At 37.3% G+C, this 16191-nt stretch overlaps 1 protein-coding gene across 1 annotated transcript; it reads left to right on the forward strand.

The window, feature by feature from the left end:
* Positions 1-5602: 5602 nt before the first annotated feature.
* On the forward strand, positions 5603-6628 carry GPR33 (G protein-coupled receptor 33). Its single transcript, XM_043980497.1, has one exon. The coding sequence runs from the start codon at positions 5603-5605 to the stop codon at positions 6626-6628; it is 1026 nt and encodes a 341-aa protein (XP_043836432.1).
* The last annotated feature ends 9563 nt before the right edge of the window (positions 6629-16191 follow it).

Below are 16191 nucleotides of genomic sequence, written 5' to 3' on the forward strand. Positions count from 1 at the left end.
TTCTGCTTTTTTTTCTGGACCATTCTTCCTTCAATAATGTCAGACAAGGGAGCCCACTTCCAGATTCTATTTTTGCCACCACCAAAATCTGCCACCCACCCAGAGTACCCACTGTATATTTTGCCCATTTGACAGAAGAAGCCCCAGCACTGAGACTGGTCGGTTGACAATATAGAAGGTATTTTTATAAGTGTTTAATATTTAGGGAAAAGTTTTTCACCTTAAGATAGGATAGCTTACTTCATAGGGTTAAAAAAACACACCAAAAAAACAAGGTCCCTTAAAAATGTATGAGTGAGTAGATAAAGCGCCGGCCCTGGATTCAGGAGGACCTGAGTTCAAATCTGGCCTCAGACACTTGACACTAGCTGTGTGACCCTGGGCAAGGCACTTAACCCCAATTGCCTCACACACACACACACACACACACACACACACACACACACACACACACACACAAATGTATAAGTGACTTTTCTCACTGAGGACCAGGTACTGTTTGGCAATTCCATTGCCTATACCCAACTCTTGGTCATTGTTCAAGGCTACAGAGGAGCCCTTTCAGTCAGGAGGGAGTAGAAGTCCTGAGAGGCAACTATTTGGTAATTCCATTGTTTATATACCACTTCTGTGTTTTAGTTCAAGAGAAAAGAAGAGAACTTTTGGAAAAGGGAGAATGGAACCCTGAGGGGCAGTATCACTTCCAATCCCAAGGATTTAGGGACTCTGAGGAACAATATCAATTACAGTCCTAAGAGGTCAGAGACCCTTCCTGGGTAAGGACCAGCATGCAGACCAGGAGAACAGTGACCACACCTCTCCCTGGATCATACCACCTTGGAAGGACCAAAAACTTTCAAATCCCTCCCACAACTAACTCTGAAAACAGCAGTGTAAAAAAGCCTGAAATTTGAGAAAGTATACCTCTATCCTACACACATGGAACAGAGCCCAACATTAACTTAAAGTTAAAAATCAAGAAGAGGGCAGCTAGATGGTGCAATGGATAAAGCCCTGGCCCTGGATTCAGGAGTAGCTGAGTTCAAATCTGGACTCAAACACTTGACACTTACTAGCTGTGTGACCCTGGGCAAGTCACTTATCCTCCAATGCCCCGCAAAAAAAAAAAAAAATCAAGAAGTAGGGTGAAAAAAATGAGCAAACAACAACAAAAGAACTTGACTATAAAAAGTGTCAGGGAGGATCAAGACACCAACTTATAAGAAGACACTGAAGTAAAAATAACTACAAGAAAAACTTCAAAGAAAACTGTGAATTGGACACAAGCCAATAAGAATTCCTGGAAGAGGTAAAAAGATATTTTCAAAATCAAGTAGAGGAAAAGTTAGGCAAAGAGATTAAAGCAATGGAAGAAAACTATGAAAAGATAATTAACAGCTTGATAAAAGAGGCACCAAAAACAAAAAAACCTTAAAAACCAGAACTGATCAAATAGAAAAAGAGATACAAAAATTCATTGAAGAAAATGATTCCTAAAAATTTGTAATTGATGAAATGGAAGCTAATGACTTCATGAGACATCAAGAAACAATAAAACAAAGTCAAAAGAATGAAAAAAAGACAAAACTGTGAACTATCTCATAGGAAAACAATAAACCCAGAAAACTGTTTGAGGAGAGATGATTTAAGAATTATTGGACTACCCTGAAAGCCATAATCAGAAAAAAGGAGCCTAGACATAATCTGTCAAGAAATTATCAAGAAAAACTGTCCTGATATTCTAGAACCAGAAGGTAAAATTGAAAGAATCCACCAATAACCACATGAAAAAGATCCCAAAATGATAACACCCAGGAATATTGCAGTCAAATTTCAAAGTTCCCAAGTCAAAGAGAAAATACTTCAAACAGCCTGAAAGAAACAATTTAAATACCATGGAGTTACATTCAGTACCACATAAAATTTAGCAGCTACCACAACATATTTTGGTCAGATATGGGAATTTCAGAATTCTTGAACATGGAAAGCAAGAAGAAAAGTGGGAAGTGTAGTATGAAATATGTCATTGATACCACAATAAGAGTATTTCAATGCCTAGGAAACATTTCTAGCAAAGTTTTGAGAAAAAAGATCTATGAACTGCTATGCCTTAGAGACCCAAGGTGATCATTAACATTATTGTTGTTAGCTAAATGCTAGAGGGCAGTTAGATGATACTGAGAACACTGGGCCTAAAGTCAGTTCAAATTTGGCCTCAGATACTTAGTAGTTGTGTCATTTAACCTATTTCCCTCAGTTTTCTCATCTATAAAATGAAAATAATAAAAGCACCCATCTCCCAGGGTTGTTATAAGGACCAAATGAGATGATTGTGAAGCTCTTAGAACAGTGCCTGGTACATAGTAAGTGCTATATACATGCTAATTATTATTATTATTATTAATAATAATAATAATAATTTCAAATTTGATAAAATAGTGCATTGAAATAGACTGCAAATAAATACTTCTTTATGTCACTGCATGAATAGATGCATATATACACAAAGGCTTCATTAATAACATAAACTATTTTGGCCCAAGTTCTAACATGGATACTTTTTTAGAATACAATAAAATATTTTCTAATTATCATGTAATATAATCTTGTATTTGGTGAAAATATAATTATATACAGGGTGTCCCAAAAGTCTTAGTTCGGTTTTAAGCTATTGATGCTTGAAACTGCACTAAGATTTTTGGGACACCCAGTATTTTAAACTGTCATATTAACATCAAGATCATTACATTTATGGACAGAGTTTTGGATTTGGAGCAAAGATACCTGAGTTTGAATCCCAGAACTTCCACTTACTAGCAATGTAATTATGAGCAGGTCACATATTTGTTTTTCCTGTATACAATTTGAGAATGTTTCTGCTCAGCAAAAAAACATCATCTATCTCCACTTTAATTCGGGTGATCAAAAAGCAAATATATGGTTTGTCAACTCACAGATAATACATGTTATATTTCCTACTACATTTTCAGTGTAGTCATAGATTCCCATTTATGATACAAACTTCCTTTTAATCAGCATAGTCAGTCATTAAATGGAGTATGTAAGTTAATCAAATATTCTTATCGAGTTAAATTTATTTCTATATATGTCAATTTTCCAAAAAATGAAATGCAAGTAAATATAAATAATATAAATTTAATCATTTGAATTAAATTAAATAACACAAACTATACTAAACATAATTTCATCCTTTTAAGATTTAGAAGAGGGGGGCAGCTGGGTGGTGCAGTGGATAAAGCACTGGCTCTGGATTCAGGAGTACCTGAGTTCAAATCTGGCCTCAAACACTTGACACTTACTAGCTGTGTGACTCTGGGCAAGTCACTTAACCCCCATTGCCCCACAAGAAAAAAAAAATATTTAGAAGACACTTTAATAATTTATCAATTCACAGTTAAAAGCTAAATATTAGTGCACAGTCTTAGCAACATTTTCTTATACTATTCATAGGAATCTGATTATAATATAGTATAACATTGTATTAACCTAATACAATATAATCAATTCTTAAAGGATACATCACATGATTGTCAAGAAGCAAAGCTGTCTGGATTGATGCCAGTACATAATGAATCTTTAGTTCTCTTAAATGCTGACCCAGAATTCACTGAAATAGGCCCAAATACTGAGAAAACTAGCTTCACTTTCATGTCCTTCAGTTTTCATGTTTCTTTCATTTCTTCTATAAGAGGTGCCAGGAATGCATTCCCTCAGTGGGATAGTAATTCAGAATTTTGTTTTTCTATTGCTCAGATTATTCTTGTCTCAATGCAGTGGACCTTAGGCAATTATATTGCAATAACCTCTCATAATATTATTATTATTTGTACTATTAATATAATACTATCATTTGTTTCTTTCCCAGAACCCCCCATTATTAGTGCCTTCCCCTCTGAAGCTACTTTCCATGTGGGGCCAGCACCGGACATCTTGACTTTGTTTTGTCACTGGATTTTGATGATTCTGGAAGAGAGAGTGAGGCTGATGAGTGTGTAGCTCTGCCTCACTTAAATCCAATTCCAATTCACCCTCTTGATGTCATTGCTCCTCTTTGAGAACAAAGGACAAACAACAAAGGGTTCTGAATAAGGTTGCTACAGAAAGAGAAAAGGACTTCCAGAACAGGCGTTGTGAGTTAAACCATTGTCAACACATATTTCTTCTTACACATGTGCCTCACTACTATTATGGTCTGTTTAAATTTACTCCTCCCATGGATGCTGTATCGTTTGTGGGATGGAATGAACCATGTTTTTAGGAGAACATTTTGTATTAACTGTCTCTACCATGTTATCTGAGCAAATACCTTTGATTTAAAAAAAGTAATTGAGACTACTGGATGACTGTCAATGGGGACTGCTGTATTTGGCACTCAGGACCTACAGTAGAAAAAGCAGTCTCTAACAATTATCTCTATAACCCTGAGAGCAGTAGTAGTTTCCCTCTGGGAACCCAACCTGGCAATTAAAGCAGAAGTTGAAGAATGCAGTTATTTATTTTATTATTATTACTCCTTATCTTTCCTCTTCTCCTCCTCCTCTTCTTCCTCCTTTTTTCTCTTCCTCTTCCTTCTCCTACTTCTTCCTTTGTCACATGTGGCCCCTCTCTCCACTTGGGGTGCCATATCCTTACATATGGATGCTCTGCCCATAGGAATATAATTTTAGTTGCTTATACTTTGTAAAATATTTTGTGGGTTAGGGCTTAGATTTTTGAATTATTTATTTACTTAGTTTATTATTTATTTTTGTTGTTTTTCCTCCCCAAAATCCAGGGCAATTTACTTTTTGTTCTGTGCAGTTTTCATTTATGATTTCTTGAAATATAGCTCTGAACAAACAGGCTTTTAAAAAGCCCATTGTTTCAAGTAGAGCTACTTGTCTAACCTTTAAACCCAAATCACTCTGGCTTTCATTGAATAGTCAATAATATCCCTCAGGCCAAGTCTCTGTGGCTCGTGGTTTAGGTTTGGATGTCTTAGAATGAGTGTAAATAACAATTGTTTTCTGTTCTAGTCAGAAACTTTGAGGGTCTTCCCCTACCAGACTAATACTTTTATGATAATAAATTAGGCCATCTTTTGTCTCAATTCTTACCTAGCCCTTAGTCATTAAATGGGCCTTCCCTCAGATAAACTGAGACCTGAGAAAGACCTTAATTTAAAAAGACCAAGGTCACTCACTGGATCCTGGACCATTACCAGTCATCTTGATTTTGTCCTTCCACTGGAATTCAGTGACTCTGTAGGAGAGAGTGAGGTTCTTAGCAAAAACATAGCAAGAACAGTCATTACAAACATAAGTCCAAGGCACAGTTTCACACAAACACACATAGCATCCATGGGAAGAATGGATAGTATAATGGTAAAACACACAGGGTGGTACAGTTTTATCCTCAGCACTTAACATAGTACCTGGTACATAGTAAGTACTTGTTGACAATAAGCATTATAAATGCTTATTGACTGGCCCATTCTCAGTAATATTGCTTTAAGAGAAAAAAAACCCTCCATATATGACTTCTTTTTTCCTCATTTTCTTCATTTCTTTCACCCCAGGTACCCACAGTGCCACAGGAAGTTATGGATCTTAAAAATACTACTGATTATTTGATCGGCATGACCACACTAAGAAGAAACATCAGTTTCCCTTCTCCCCTCTCAGGAACTAAACTGGTGATTGCCCTTCTCTTATCCATCTCTTTCATTGTTGGCACCATAGCCAACAGTCTTTATCTATGGGTGCTAAGATTCAAGATGAAAAAGACAGTCAATACTCTCTTATTTTTCCATCTCATTCTCTCATATTTTGTTTCTTCATTGATTATACCTTTCAAGGTCACCTCCTACCTTCAAGATAATTACTGGAGCTTTGGGATTGCCATGTGCAAAGTCTTCAGTAGCACCTCTTCCTTGGGGATGTTTGCCTCTGTTTTTATTCTGTGTGCCATCAGTCTTGATCGCTATGTTCTTACTCTTCATCCAGTATGGTCACAGAAATACAGAAACACCCGCTGGGCTTCCATCACTCTCATGGGGATATGGATCTTTTCTGCTGTCCTCAGCATTCCCTATCTGGTATTCCGGGAGACCTATAAAGACACAAATGGAGTAAAGATCTGCAGAAACAACTATGTTTTATCCAATAACTGGAAAAGCCAGAAGACCCAGGCATTGAGGAAAGGGGTCCAGGTGGCCTTTTTCATTGGTTATCTTTGGCTGGGTTTTCTTCTGCCTTTATTCACCATCATATTTTGTTATGGTAAAGTAGCCCAGAAGATGAAGCAGAAGGGCCTGGTTAAGTCTGGCAAACCCTTTAAAGTTATGATGACTTTTATTGGCTCTTTCTTTGTCTGTTGGATGCCCTACCATGTCTACCAGGGTTTACTTATCAATGAGACTCACACACTAGTCATGAAACTAACTCTAATACTTACAATCATTACTATCTCATTTAACATTTTCTTTTCTCCCACACTTTATCTGTTTATTGGAGAGAACTTCAAGAAGGTTTTCAAAGAATCTATTGTTGCTTTGTTTGAGTCAGTTCTACATGAAGAGTCTTTCTTAGAACAGTCCCAAAACCTGAGTACAATAAAGTCAGTTTAAATTGTGGATCCCCAAGCAAAATATCAAGAAGGCCCTTCTTCCTTTTTGTTCATCCCAAAATAAACACATCTTCTCCCAGAGAGTGTTCTCCTTCCTTATTTTTTTTTGGGGGGGGGGGGGAATGGGATTGGGAAGGGAGCTGAGTTCCCTCCAATTTAAGGTCAGTATTTCTGGCTTTATTAAATTAATCAGGTATTCTGGAAGACAAACAACAGGTGACATTGTAAGTAAACTAAATACCCAACTATCATTCCTATTTGTGCTACGTTTGTGTAATCTTTGACATTAAGACTAGAGAAATATTGATTCCTAAATGTCACTGCTGGGCATAGAGCTCTATTCTTCTTTTTGGAATATCCTAGCCATGGGGAAATTGACTGGAATCCTCTTTTTCACAGTTATTTTTCTAGGCAGCACCTGACCCATATTACTGGTGGAGATAGCAGCATAAACATCATTACCAATAAAAGAAGCTGTAATTTTTCACTTTTTTGTGGTTTTTTTTGTTCTGTTTTCTTTCATTTCATGACTAAAGTGGAAATATGTTTTGTATGATTGCACATGTATAACTTATATGAAATTGCTTACTATCTCATTGAGGAAGGAGGGGAGGGAAGGAAGAAGAGAATTTGAAATTCAAAGCTTTTTTACATGTTAAAATTTGTTTTTATATGCAATTGGGAAAAAAATAAATATTTTAATGAACACCAAAAAAAGATGGAGAAACTCCAGTAAATAAATGAAAGAAGTTGTCCAGAGATGAAGTACACTCAAAAGATCATACAGGAAGGGAGATGGGCAGACAGTTCTAGATTCTAGTGCTCAAAAGTACACTGGAAATCATTCAAGTTAATCAAGTCAAGTTGGAAAGGTACTTCTCATATGAATTGCAACCAATTTGGGATCCTCTTTTCCTTGGACTCTTGCTTGGCCTTAGACCTTACTTGCCTGTTTTGTCCTTGGCAAAAGAGGCGCAAAAATCCAGAAGAGAACTCCTTAAAAAATAGAAGTGGCAGGGCAGCTAGGTGGCACTGTGGGTAGAGCACTGGCCCTGGAGTCAGGAGGACCTGAGTTCAAATCTGGCCTCAGACACTTTATACTTACTAGCTATGTGACCCTAGGCAAGTCACTTAACCCCAATTGCCTCACCAAAAAAAAAAAAAATAGAAGTGGCAAAATGGGGGAAAAGGGTATAGAAATTTACTGAAGAAAAAAATTCCTTAAAAAGCCAAAGGTGGTTCAAAAGTTCAGTGAAGAAATAATTCCTTAAGAATTAGAATTGGGCAAGTGGAAGTTAACAACTCCATGAGGCATCAAGAAACAATAAAATCAAATCAAAAGAATGAACAAATAGCAGAAAATGTGAAATATGTCATTAGACATTTGGAATAGAGATCAAGGAGAGATGATGTAATAATTATTGGACTACCTTGAAAGCCATAATCAGAAAAAAAGGATCCTAGACATAATCTTTCAAGAAATTATCAAGAAAAACTGCCCTGATATTCTAGAACCAGAGGGTAAAATAGAAATTGAAAGAATCCACCAATCACCTCCTGAAAAATATCTCAAAATGAAGACTCCAGGATTATTATAGCTAAATTCCAGGGCTCCTAGGCCAAGAAGAAAATATTGCAAGCAGCCAGAAATAATTCAAATATTATGGAGCCACAATCAGGATCACACAAGAGTTAGCAGCTTCTATATTAAAGGATAAGAGGACTTGAATAGGATATTCCAGAAGGCAAAGGAGTTAGAATTATAAGCAAGAATCACCCACCAAGCAAAACTGTGTATAATCCTTCAAGGAGAAAACGGATATTCAATGAAATCAAAGATTTTTCAAGCATTCTGGATGAAAGACCAGAGCTTATGAGAAAATGTGACTTTCAAATACAAGAATCAAGAAGAACATAAAAAGGTAGACAAGAAAGAGAAATAATAAGGGATTCAATAAGGTTAAACAGTTTACATTTCTACATAGGGAGGCGATACTTATAACTCCTAAGAATTTTCTCATTATCAGGGCAATTAGGAATATACATAGACAGAGGGCACAAATGTGAATTGAATATGATGAGATGATATCTAAAAAAGAAAATTAAGGGGTGAAAAAGAGGAATGCACTGGGAGAAAAGGGAAGGGAAAAGTAAAATGGGGTATATTATCTCACATAAAAGAGGCACAAAAGAATTTTATAGAGGGGAAGTTAGGGGACATGAATATGATATACTTGAACCTTACTCTCATTGGAAATGGCTCAAAGAAGAAAAATATGCACTTTCATTTGGGTATAGAAATCCATCTATGTTCAAATGGAAGTGATGGCTGAATACATAGAAGTGGATAAGATTAGCAAAAGAGGAGAAAGATCTACACACAGAACCTTGGAGAACATCTATGTTATGGGGGATAGGAGTGGGAAAAAGAAGAGAACTAGAGGAGATATTGAAGGAGAGGTCTAAGAGATAGGAAAACCATAAAAGCCAAGAGAGGAGAGCATATCTACCTGGCAAGTAAGAGGGGAAGGTGTACAAGAGAAGAACTGGTTGCTGATAGAAGGAAGGACAGATTGGGGAAGGTGGTAGTCAGAAGTAAAACACTTTTGAGGATGAATAGGGTGAAAGGAGAGAGTAGGATAAATGGGGGGTAGAATAGGATAGAGGGAAATACACAGTTGGTAACGGAACTGTGAATAAAAATTTTACAGCAAGTTTCTCTAATAAAGGCCTCATTTCTCAAATTTATGGAGAACTGAGTATACAAGTCAGTCCACAATCAATAAATAGTCAAAGTATATCAACAGGCAGTTTTAAGAAAAAGTAAACAAAGTTATCTAAATCATATGAAAAAATGCTCTAAATCATTATTGATTAGAGAAATGCAAATTAAAATTACTCTAAGGTGCCACCCTCATTTTGAGATATCAAGTTAGCTAATATGATAGAAAATTAAAAGGATAAATGCTGGAGGGGATGTGGGAAAATGAGACACTGATGTGTGAGAAAATAATGGGGTTCTGGGGGACCCAAAGGCTGCTCCCCAACTCGAGGGCCTAACCCAGAGAAACTTGCCTGAACTTTTAAGACTGGCCCAGAGTCAGTTGAGTTGGACCTTGGACTGTGAATACAGACAATAGAGGTTAAAACCACACCTACCTGAAAGCCTTTCCCTCCAGAGGGTCTGTCCCCTGCACTTTGACCTCAGCAGGTACTGCTCTGGACCACCATCAGGTCCAGTGAACCAATAGATTTGAATGATGCTAGTCAATTAGCTGTGAGTAGTGTGGAAGGGCCGCCTCTCCTCTGGACCTGCAGGTAGCTTACACTCTCTCACTCTTTCTCTTGGCCTGGAATGCTGAAGGGATCAGATGTGCTTTTTTTCTCTCTCTCCCCTCTGAACTTTTGGGGCGCTGCTCTCTCTTTACTAATATTTAAGATGCTTTAATAAATTCTTAATGCCCAAAACTGGTGCTACAGCCTCTAATTTCTAAGTAACAATATGTTAGAAACCCCAGCTAAATTCCCTAAAACTTGGGACAGAGATAGGGCACCCCATACATTTTCAAATGACACAAATGCATTGTTGGTGGAGTTGTGAACTGATTCAACCACTCTGGATTTGGATCTATACCCAAAGGGCTATAAAACTGTATATACTCTTTGACCCAGCACTATCACTACTAGTTCAATATCTCAAAGTTATTTTTTAAAAGGGAAAAGTATTGATTTGTACAACAATATTTATAGCAGCTCATTTTGCGGTGGCAGAGAATTGGAAATTGAGGACATGCTCATCAATTGGTGAATGGCTGAAAAAGTCGTGGTATATGATTACAATGGAACACTATTGTGGTATAAGAAATGACAAGCAGGATGCTTTCAGGAAAACCTAGAAAGACTTACATGGACTGATGCAAAGTGAAATGAGCAGAACCAGGAGAACACTGTACAGAATAACAGTAATATTGTATAATGATTGACTGTGAATGACTTAACTATTCTCAGTAATATAATGATCCAAAACAATTCTGAAGAGCTTATGATGAAAAATCTATCCACCTTCCAGAGAAAGAACTGATGGAATCTAATACAGATCAAAGCATAGTTTTTTTTTAAAAACTTTATTTTTCTTTTACAACATGACTAATATAGAAATATATTTTGCATGACTGCACATCTAGAGCCTATATCAAATTGCTTGCCTTCTCAAGGAAGGAAAGAGGGAGGGGAGAGAGGGAGTAAGAAAATTTGGAATTCAAATTTTTTTAATGAATTCTTGTAAATTGTTTTTATATGTAATTGGAAAAAATAAAATTTTAAATTTAGTTTTTGGTTTTGGTTTTGGTTGTGGTTTTTTTTTTTTGGTGAGGCAATTGGGGTTAAGTGACTTGCCCAGGGTCACACAGCTAGTAAGTGTCAAGTGTCTGAGGCCAGATTTGAACTCAGGTCCTCCTGACTCCAGGGCTGGTACTCTATCCACTGTGCTACTTAGCAGCCCCTTAAATTTTTAAAAAGAAAATTTTAAAAGAAGAAAAAGCATGGTGTTTCAGTCAAAGAGGCAAAGTCAGAAGATAGAAGCTAAGATGGGCCTCATATTGGCAATATCCAAATAGATATGCTCTCCTCTCTTGGCTGTTCTGACACTGTTCTCTCTGGCACTGGTTTTCCTACCTCTTAGACTTCTCCTTCAATATTTCCCCTAGTTCTCTTCTTTTTCCCACTCCTATCACCCATAACATAGATATTCTCCAAGGTTCTGTGTGTAGCCCTTTCTCCTCTTTTGCTGATCTCATCCACTCCAGTGGACTCAGCCATCACTTCCATTTGAACATAAGTATGCCATAAATCGTGGGTCACATATGCCATCACACCCACTGGCTCTGCCTAACACATGGCAGCATCACTACCCAGCATTACTGACCCTACTCAATACATATAGCCTAGAGAAAGAGGAAGGGCCAAAGGGACAGCTCCCTAAGGCTCTACCTTCAACTCTAACCATAACCTAATGGAAAGGCGAAGGCCCAGTTGGACTGCTCCCTAAGGGCATAATGGCACAACTGCCCAATACCCCTATATATGGCTAATTATACAGATGATTACCAAATCTATGTGTTTATATCTGACTTCTTACACAAGTGTCAGGCTTATATTTCCAATTGCCTACTAAATATGTTTATCTGTATGTCCCTTCAGAACCTCAGGCTCAAAATATTCAAAGTCTTTTCCCCAAAACCTATTTCTCTTCCTGACTTTGCAGGTTGTATTTCCCACATCACAATTTCCCTTAATTCCAATGACTGAAACTTTGAGAAGCATCTTTTTCTTCTCTTTCTCACTACCTTAAACCAATAGTCACCTATCTTGTTTGATTTCCCTGATTGGAAGTAACTTCCTTCAGATCCCATATAACCTTTGATTTTTCTAATTCTCTAATGCATCAATCATATAATTTTGTGTGTTATAGCTACCTATGTTGGTATCAAATCTGCCCATGTCTTAGGTGTTTTTTTCCCCCTCAGCAGTTGCTTTACTTTGACAGCTATGACACTCCTCTTGATTCAGGAAGATACTGATGAATGAATTTCTACATATAGAGTTGAGGTTAAGAGATGGATTAAGCCAGTATTATTATTGTTACTGTTGTTATTGTTATTATTACTTTTGCATAATAAAACTTTCAAGGGCCATTCTCATTTTTGGAGACTTCCTAAGCAAAAAAACCTTTTTGCATTAAGTATAACTTTCTGTAATTCTTTCAGCTTGCACTTAGAGCTTGGTCAGACATCAAAGACGTCAAGATCGTCCACTGCATTACAAGCCATCACCAATCATCCTGACTTTTGTCTTGCCATTGGACTTTGATGACTCTGAAAGAGAAAGTAAAGCCAATGACTGTCTCACTTCATGCACAAGTCATCACCTGTGATGTCTGTCATTGGTCCTCTTCAAAAATTAAGAACAAACCACAACAATTCACCCAGCCACTACCCTAGTTCATATCTTGCCTAGACTATTGCAACAGCATCCTAATTGGACTTCATGTCTCCTCTCTCTCCAATCTTTCCTACACACACCTGTCACATCTTTCTGAAGCACTTGTTTATGTTGTTCAGTGGTTTTCACTGATGTCTGACTCTTCATGCCCCCATTTGGGGTTTTCTTAGCAAAAAATACTGAAGTGGTTTGTCATTTCCTTCTCCAGCTCATTTTACAGATGAGGAAACTGAGATTAAAAGGATTAAGGGACTTGCCCAGGGTCGCACAGCTAGTAAGTATCAAAGGCTGAATTTGAACTCATGAAGATGAGTCTTTCTGACTCTGAACCCGGCACTCCATCCACTGCACCACCTAGTTGTCACTTTCCTGTTCTAGAATGTTTGGTGGTTCCCTATTGCCTCTAGATTACAGTATAAACTCCTCTTTTAGACACATAAAGCCTTAGACAATTTGGTTTCAATTTGCTTTTGTTTGATGATAACACATTATGCCATCTTGGATATTCCACATTCCACCCAAAGTGACCTAACTTGCTTGCCATTCTCTATATTTGGCATTCTTTCCCATAGCTCTATGTCTCCACATGGATTTTCCCCCACCATTCTCAACGTGCACTCCCTCCTTCTCTCCACCTTTTGGAATCCCTAGCTTCTTTCAAGTCTCAGCTCCAGTACCATCGTCTATGGGAAGATTTTCCTGATAGCCTTAGTCATTAATGCTGTCTCTTCATGTTCCTGAAACTATCATCTCTCTATCTATTATCCCTACCCCCCACCTTCAATAGAAGGTAGCCTCCTCACAGATAGGGAATATTTTTTTGTTTTGTCTTGTAACTTCAACACAAAGCACCATGCCTTACACAAAATAGACTTTTAAGAACTGTTTATTGGATAGGATCAAATTAGAAGTTACCAGATATCCCACAAAGGTAAACTCCTATGTACTTCTCACACTTACCCTTCTCAAAAGCATCTCACAATTCCTGTTCCTATGCTTTTGTGTGAAACAAAGGTCCTAGTTATAGGACCTCTCATTCAATGCATGAGACCTTTGCCAGGAACACACATACAAGACAGAGAACATAAATATAGAGGTGGGGGGGGGGCGGGATAAATAGACTACAGGACTATACTGCTCTTCCACAAGAAGTATCACATGGTTTTCCTAAAGTCCCTAATGTCTGTTCTTCTGACACAAAGTAAGAGCCATTTTAAGGATCATTAACCCAGCAGCCAAGGATCTCCCTCCTTATACATGATACTCAAAAGAAGCCCAGAAGTTCAGAGATACTTGTGCCCTCAGTGGGGCCATAAACAGCAGCTGCTGCTTCCATAATCTCATAGCCCCGCTGTCCTGCTTTCCTGTTTGTAGCAATATTAAACATAACAAATTGCAATAAGTTCTTTGAATTGTTATTACCTTTCCTCTGCTCTGCCTAATTACTGGTTTTACTCATTCTTATTTTGTGCCTGCATCTTCAGACCCTATTGTTTCTATGCTGCCAACAACTTCTTAGTATATACTAATGCATTCTTTGCCTCTGGACATTTTTTAACTTGTATACATTCACCCTTCATTTCTAGATTCCTATCATTGCACTACCTCTACGCTACCAACAAGGTCCGGATCCTAATCCTCTCTCATCCTGCCAAAAATCAACCAATCCTAGGTTTGTAGTATCAAGAAGGCAGTATAGTATAGTGGAGACTACATAGGAGGCAGGATAGGATAGGATAGGATAGGATAGGATAGGATAGGATAGGATAGGATAGGATAGGATAGGATAGGATAGGATAGGATAGGATAGGATAGGATAGGATAGGATAGGATAGGATAGGATAGGATAGGATAGGATAGGATAATATAGTATAGTATAGTGTAGTATGGTACAGTGTAGTGTAGTGTAGTGTAGTGTGGTATAGTGTGGTGTAGTATAGTATAGTATAGTATAGTATAGTATAGTATAGTATAGTATAGTATAGTATAGTATAGTATAGTATAGTATAGTATAGTATAGTGGAAACTACCAATCAAGAAGACTTGGGTTTAAATCCTATCTCTGAGAGTCACCATCCTTCTAACCTTGGGGAAGTAACAACTTCTTTCATTTCCTAATCTATGAAATAAGGGGGTTGGATTAGATAAATGCTGAAATGCCTTCTGACTGCAAATCCATAATCCTATGCTTTTACTCTCCTTATCGCCATGGAAGATTTCTAGTTACTCCATAACAAGAGTCTTCTTCCAGCTATGTTCCCTCAACTCCTACACAGGGTCCCACTCCTAGGATGGGAGCAAATTGTACAGGACAGTCTCCCTCTATAGGAGAGGGAGACTGACTAAGGCAAAAGAGACAAGGAACAACAGACTGTAAAAATAGCTTCTGCGGGAGATGCCCTTAGGCCCTAATTCTGCACAGTTGTATTAAGTTTATACTTTTTTGTAACACTGTACCTTGAATATGGCTTTAGGTCTTATACATACGTGCTTGCCCTATCTCTGCTACTATATTGTAAGTTCTTCAAGGGTAAGGAGTAGGTCTATTATCATATTTCTTTGCTATTTCCCTAAAGTGCTCTGTACATAGCAGAAGCTCGGTGGGAAAAAAATCAAACTAGGAATTGAGCTCACTGATTTGAAATATATGAAAGAAACCAATTTCAACTGAAAAATGAGGAAGTTGAGTGAAGTGATCTCTAAGGTCCCTTCCAGCTTTAAACATTTTATAATTCTGTGGTTCTTGATGTTCAAAGAAATCAGAGAGAGAAGAGACTCAGCTTTACACTTAACCAAAAATTTTTGGATTTTACTTTTCAGGAGTATTTTATGGCTTAATTAGGAAGATCATGCTCAGCATTGGTAAAGTCCTTCAAAGAATGCTATACCTCTCCTCATTGCAAAGGTGAGGGACTATGAATGCATATAGAGGAGGCAGCTAGTTGGCACAATGCAGGTCCTACATTGGGGAAGGACTGAGTTCAAATCTGACCTAACTACACAATTCACTTAACCTGTCTGCCTCAGTTTCCCAGTTATAAATTGTAAAAAGGACTTTTTGATACAATAAAACTGGATGTGAATAATAATAGCATAAAAATGATATAGGCCTACATGGAAATTTTAAATTGATTTATTGGACAATTATTGGATTAAAGAAAAAAATACAAGAGCAATAACAAATTTGTTCAAAAATAACAGCAAACCAAACATATATCAAAATTTATTACATGCATTGTACATATATAACCTGGTTGCTGTCTTGTGGAGGGAGGAGGAAAAGGAGGGAGGGAGGGAGAAAAATTTGGAACTCTAAATCTTATGAAAATGAATGCTGAAAACTACCCTTACATGTAACTGGAAAAAAATAAAATAAATGTTTGTTGCAAAAAAAAATGTATCATATGCAAGCAAAGCAGTATTCAGAAATAAATTCATTCACATCTAATATCCATATTGATGTTAAGGGCTAAAATTCTAGCTAGTCTGTCTAAAATATCTAATGAGTGGTTGCCAATAAATTATAAGCTTTAGCAAGAGTTAGACTTTTAAGCATTTATTAAG

This window comes from Dromiciops gliroides, chromosome 2, assembly GCF_019393635.1.
Source record: "Dromiciops gliroides isolate mDroGli1 chromosome 2, mDroGli1.pri, whole genome shotgun sequence".
In the NCBI taxonomy this organism is placed as follows: Eukaryota; Metazoa; Chordata; class Mammalia; order Microbiotheria; family Microbiotheriidae; genus Dromiciops; species Dromiciops gliroides.

Excerpts from the sequence above, each read along its gene's own strand:
- GPR33 (XM_043980497.1), top strand. The coding sequence starts at position 5,603 with ATGGATCTTAAAAATACTACTGATTATTTGATCGGCATGACCACACTA.